We start from the raw sequence: 6000 nt of genomic DNA, 5'->3' as shown, positions 1-6000 counted from the left end.
TCCAGAATATATAAAGAATCACCTGCAAATTAATGAGAAAAATAGTCAAATTTTAACATATTTCATTCACCAAAGATGAAATCCAAATGGCCAAAAAATATATGAAATGTGGTCAGCCTCATGAACACCTTTCATATTTTTTCCATATAAGGAAAATGGTCATTTAAACTACAATGTGATACCATTATACATCTACCAGATTGGGGCGGCTGGGGGAAAGCCAATACACCCTGGGAAGAATGTAAATCAGTACAAGAATCTTTGGGAAACAGTTGGCATGATCTAGGTTCCACTCTTATGTATATGTCCTTTTAAAGATGCAAACTCCAGAAGACATGTTCAAAATATCCATAGAAGCACTGTTTGAAATATCCCCAAAGTGGAAAAAATCCAGATTGTCCATCAAGAGTAAAATGAAAAAAGTATATGTAATACATTCATACAATGGAATAAACAAACTATAGCTACATTCAATGATAAGGATGAATCTCATAATGCTTAGCAAAAGAAACCAGTCTCAAAAGTGTACATATGATTCACATAAATTCCAAAAACAGAAACTAAATATGGTCTTTAGAGACATATACATGGATGGTAAAACTGTGAAGAAAAGCAAAGCGAAGAGTAGGGATGATGTTAAAGTGGACGGCAGGTTGTGTTAGGGAGGGACATATAGGGAGCTTCTGAGGTGTTGGAGATGTTCTATTTCTTTACCCGGTGGTCATATGGTATGCACATTATGATATGTTAAAAATATATATGTGTGTACATATCTGTTGTATACATGCATACATGTTTCACGTACTCTGTCTATATCCCACAATAAGAAAATATACAAATGACCAGTAAATATGAAAAGACATTCAATCTCACTAGTAATTAGAAAAATAAAATAACCATGATCAGCTCTCATGATTTGCTGAAAATGTAAAAGACTGATAATATCCCTCTTTGCTGAGTTTGCAAAGAAATAGGCATTCTCATATGCTGTCAATAGGAAAGTAAATTAATAATTCCTTTTTGAAGACCAATGTGGCAATATGTATAAAAACATAAAGGTTGTCTTAAAAGTTTTCAATTCCAAGTATCTATCCTAATGAAATTCACAAGCACTCAAGATATGTGTACAAAGATGTCTGCCACTCACTACAGCATTGTTTGCCATAGTGAAAAAAATGAATAAATATCAATAAGGGGAGATTTATGAAAAGTATCATAACCCATACAATGAAATACTATGCATCCATTAAAAATAAAACTTTATAAACTGACATGGAAAGATATCCAAAACACACTAAGTAAACAAAAGACACAGAATAACACACACACACAGCATAATCCTGTTAAAATATAAGTATGTACATATATTTATATAGAGTTATGAAAAACGGACTACAGATTCATGCTGTAACCTATTAGCAGTGATTACCTCTGGGCCAGGAAGTGGTGGAGGTAGAAGGAGGGTAAGCGGGACACTTTCCCATCTTACTCTAGATACATACATAGGATTCTTTTGTAATCACATATCCATGGACTACTCATATATTTCTAACAAGTGGTAGTAGCAAAACAACTGTATTATTATTTGTTCCATTCCTATGAGATCAATCTGATACATTTGAAAATAACTTGCTTTCAAAGCTAACTCTTTTGTTCCTGGAGGGCCTTCAAACAGCCTACAGTTGTGGTCACAGGGCTGTCAGCCATCAATCAAGGAGCCCTGTGCAGGATACTAAGTAACCTGGTCTGTCTCCAGGCTCACCTCTTGAAAATATTTGCATACATTCTCATATTCCAGCTTACTGGCAGTAGCAATGTCTTCCAAGAGCACTTTGGTAAGGTAAATAAATTCTGATGCTGCACATCAAATCACATCCATATCAAAGTGTAGATGTGGCTGTCAAGATGTATGTTTAGATCCAAATTAGTAATCATGCCTTTGGTGAGTGACTTTTAGAACAGTTTGCATTTGGATTCTAAAGTAAGAACCTAGACCCCACTAAATCACCATATAGAGCCTTTCTTCTCTTTCTTCTTCCCGCCCTTCACTCTGCGCTTACCCTTTCTAAAACTAATTTTTCTATTTTCTATAAAGGTGGAAGAAAGGGCGAACCTGATCATGAGTTTTTTGGAATCAGTAGTCAATCAGAACAAAAAGCATTATCAGTATATTTACGAAGAAAAATCAAACTACATGTATACATTTTGGTGTGCATTTTATTTTTGACTGGAATCATATCCATATGAAGGAAAATTGTCGAAGTATCCTTTACTCTTTTGAAAGCTTGGCCTTTGCCTTGCTGTGTCAAAGGAAAGCAAAACTAAGCCAGTAATGATGGAGATGTCCCTGTTTCTATATGCACACTGACAGGAGAGGAGCTGCCTAGGAAATGCTTTTTGATTGATGAACAGAGGAGGGTCTACACACACATTAAATACAAATGGAAACATATCAGCACACACAAGTCATTAGCCTGGTCCTCTGGCATCCACTGGCATGCATCTTTCCAAAGTATCACTTATTCAATGGTATCAGCACTATGTCTCATTATGCCTTTTATCAGCAAATACCTTTTTATTCCAGAATGGAAAACAAACTAGGAATTAAATACATCCAATATTGATGCTTTATTTTCATAAGTCACCAATAAGAGAATGAATTTAATTTTAATACATTTATTTTTGTGTGATTCTTAATAAAACACTTTCAAAACATTCTGTACATTTCAAGCCACTCAGAACCGCATTACATTTCTACAAATGTGATTTGTTGGGATGAGGTGCCAAGATGTCTCTGTACAAAGATGTACAATATGTACAATCACTGTAAGTGCAAGCTGTGCAAAGCAGAGTCTAGAACACTAATTCATGCCAAGGCTTACAAAAACATTTCAACACATAAGACTAAAGCTTGAAACAGCATTGTGGTTTTTTCCCTGGGCAAATGATTATTTTATAAACAAGTATATGTATATGTCATATAGAAAGAATAGTTTGACTCCTCAGCTCAGTCAGCACCATGCAGCTGACTGGATACATTACAGGGCTGCTCTCCTAGGCCTCTTTCTTCAAGGTGCCATTTTGCCACACTCAACAGTTGTCTCATCACTGAGTGGCTGCCACTGCTGCCTTTGGCTGAACCACAGCAACACTAGGAGACTTAAATTTGGGGAGATAAAGGCCAAATTTGTTTTCGATGCCTGCAAACGTGGCTGTGGCGAGTCTGTATCCACCGATGTGATCAGGGTTGGCAGGAGGAAGGTCTGCAATGCGTGACTTAGGCGTTGGTTCTGAACCAGCAGGTTTGCTGTTGACAGAAAAAAAGCCAATGGTTAGCATGCTGAAGGTGGATGAGGGCAGCTTACAGCTGGACATTTTCGGTTTGACCCATGTGCCACAAAGAAGAGTGTTTGTCTCAACTATTTCCATGGCACCTGTGCTGCATGACTAGAAACCACAGTCATGATTTATGGCTGCTTTGACAGCAACTTATCTACATATTTGATTTACAAGAGAAATGGCCTTATTTCCAACGCTTGTATACGTATATAAACAGATCCATAGAAAAAAAGTCAGAAGAAAAGACACTCAAATATGGAGACTCTCTGGGAAGTAGGATTATGGATGATTTTTTTCTTCTTTCTCTTTGTAAAGATGGGGTCCTTGCTATGTTGCCAAAGCTGGTTTCGAACTTCTGGTCTAAGCGATCCTTCTGCCTTGGCCTCCCAGAGCACTGGGAGGTGTGAGCCACCATACCCAGGCTGGTTTTTTTCTTTTATGCTTTATGGTTTTCCAAATTTTCTGCACTTAGCATATATGAAAGTAATTTTTAAAGTATATATTTTTCTTCTGACATAACTTTAGAAGTTAACTTTTTACGTAGTAGACTCATAAAGATTATAAATTAAATTATTTAAAGAGAAATAGGCAGGGCACGGAAATCTCAGCACTTTGGGAGGCCAAGGCAGGTGGATCACGAGGTCAGGAGATAGAAGCTATCCTGGCTAACACGGTGAAACTGTCTCTACTAAAAATATTTTTAAAAAATCAGCCAGGCACGGTGGCACGCGCCTATAGTCCCAGCTACTCGGGAGGCTGAGGCAGGAGAATCACTTGAACCTGGGAGGTGGAAGGTGCAGTGAGCCGAGATCGCACCACTGCACTCCAGCCTGGGCGACAGAGCAAGACCCAGGGGAAAAAAAAAAAAAAGAGAGAGAGAGAGAGAAATAAATAGCTTTAGTTCTTTCACAGAAGATGAAAGCATGGAAAAGCCTGAAGCTTCACATTTCTACAGTGCAACTGTAAGACTACTGTTCTCACTTTTTTTGCATAGGTCCCTCCACTTGGTTCAACAGCTGATTCCATATATGGCCTTTGGGCACAGAGGAGTTCACAGGCTTCTGATGTGAGGACTCAGGAACGGTACTTGGTCTTCTGCTGAAAAGCTAATAATTGCTTGCTTTGGGTACAACTTCCCCACCCAGAAAATTCAACTAATAATTCCTCTTCTCAGTGCAAGCTTCAAGTGATAAACTTTTAGAAGCCCAATTTCTGGCCTACAGCTCACTAGTGATTATATCCATGGGCAAAATCTCTCTTCAAGCCTATTGGTTTTTCCAGTAAATTAGCTTCCAGAACATCTACACCTAACTAATAATAAGTTGTGGTGAATAATGAAGTACCAGAGATGCAAAAAGGCTTGGGACTTTTAAAGAAAATGCACAGAAGTGTTACTGGTATACATTTACATGACTTCTGTGAAAGGGCCATATAATAAAATCCACATAATGAGAATGCCATGAAGTTCAGTATCTGCTTACATGAAAAAAGACAATTATTTACACAGCATTTTAATCTGCTGCCTCCTGACTAGGCACGGTAGCTCATGCCTATAATCCCAGCACTTTGGGAGGCTAAGGCTGGTGGAGTTCGAAACCAGCCTGGGCAACACAGCAAGATCCCATCTCTATAAAAAAGTACAAAAATTAGCTGGGTGTGGTGGCATGCCTCTGTGGTCCCAGTTACTCGGGAGGCTGAGGTGGGAGGATCACTTGAGCCCGGGAGGTTGAGGCTACAGTGAGCCAAGATCATGCCACTGCACTTTAGCCTAGGCAACAGAGGATATCCTGTCTTTTAAAAAAAATTTGCTGCTTCCCTAAAATCCCCCAATAGCTGCTTAATATTATGTATGATGTCACTCTGTCACAGTTTTACTCGCTTAACACAAATGCCTCTTAAGCTCACTGTTTTAAATGCACTGGTCTTATCATTTATTGGTCTTATCATTTATTCTGATAAGACAGAACTTATTAAAGGTTCTGTCTTATCAGTTTTCTAAGAGTTGCAACAAAGCCTTTGTAGACAGAGCAAACATTTGTTTTGGTTTTAGTGATTTCTTTGTAAAGGAGTTGAGCAGCTGACTTACAGGCCTCCAAAATCAATGTAAAACCACCGCTGGAGAAGTTCATAAGTGACCAAGGTAACACCAAACTGGGGAGAGGATCGAAACACTCGAGCTGAAAAAGAGAAGCAGGGGCAGGGGAGACTTAAAGCCAGAACAAATGTGGTAAAGACAGCCACTGAGTCACAGGGGAGGATGCTAGAGCCAGCCAGCTATTCTGTATGGCTCCAGCCCCTGCCTACCTGCAGTCCCTTTCCAAAATGCTGAGGGCCCTTCTTCCCGGAGAATCTTCCTGAAACAGTCGATGACACCACTGTATGTCGTCTGGCCAGCGCGAGCAGCCACTTGCAGTCTTGTCTTGATGACATCAGCAGGGGTCACCAGAGATGCAGCTGGGACACCTTTCAGAAGAAAACTACATTTAATTTATCTAGAGTACCTTATAAAAGATAGGAATACTGCTAACATCTACTATAGAGTCTGCAACTTCAATCACTTGAGCGGAACTCAAAACTCTTTAAATAGATGTCTGGCCATTAATGGGAAAAGGACATAGAAGCCTATTAGCTGTTTCAGTGTAATCAGTGGAAAATTATTTT

At 39.0% G+C, this 6000-nt stretch overlaps 1 protein-coding gene across 4 annotated transcripts in view; it reads right to left on the bottom strand.

Annotated features, from left to right (window-relative positions):
* Positions 1 to 2199: 2199 nt before the first annotated feature.
* SLC25A12 (solute carrier family 25 member 12) overlaps positions 2200 to 6000 on the bottom strand; it is a 111473-nt gene continuing 107672 nt past the window's right edge. For all 4 annotated transcript variants that reach the window (XM_033231130.1, XM_033231131.1, XM_033231132.1 and 1 more), the window contains 3 exons: positions 5644 to 5802; positions 5426 to 5516; positions 2200 to 3307 (listed from right to left, as the gene is read on the bottom strand). In XM_033231130.1, coding sequence (XP_033087021.1) covers positions 3106 to 3307; positions 5426 to 5516; positions 5644 to 5802 — 452 coding nt within the window. In that variant the 3' untranslated portion in view covers positions 2200 to 3105. The remainder of the gene's footprint in view (positions 3308 to 5425; positions 5517 to 5643; positions 5803 to 6000) is intronic.

This window comes from Trachypithecus francoisi, unplaced genomic scaffold (genome assembly GCF_009764315.1).
Source record: "Trachypithecus francoisi isolate TF-2019V2 unplaced genomic scaffold, Tfra_2.0 Lachesis_group13, whole genome shotgun sequence".
NCBI lineage: Eukaryota > Metazoa > Chordata > Mammalia > Primates > Cercopithecidae > Trachypithecus > Trachypithecus francoisi.
This window is presented reverse-complemented; position numbering and strand designations above follow the sequence as displayed.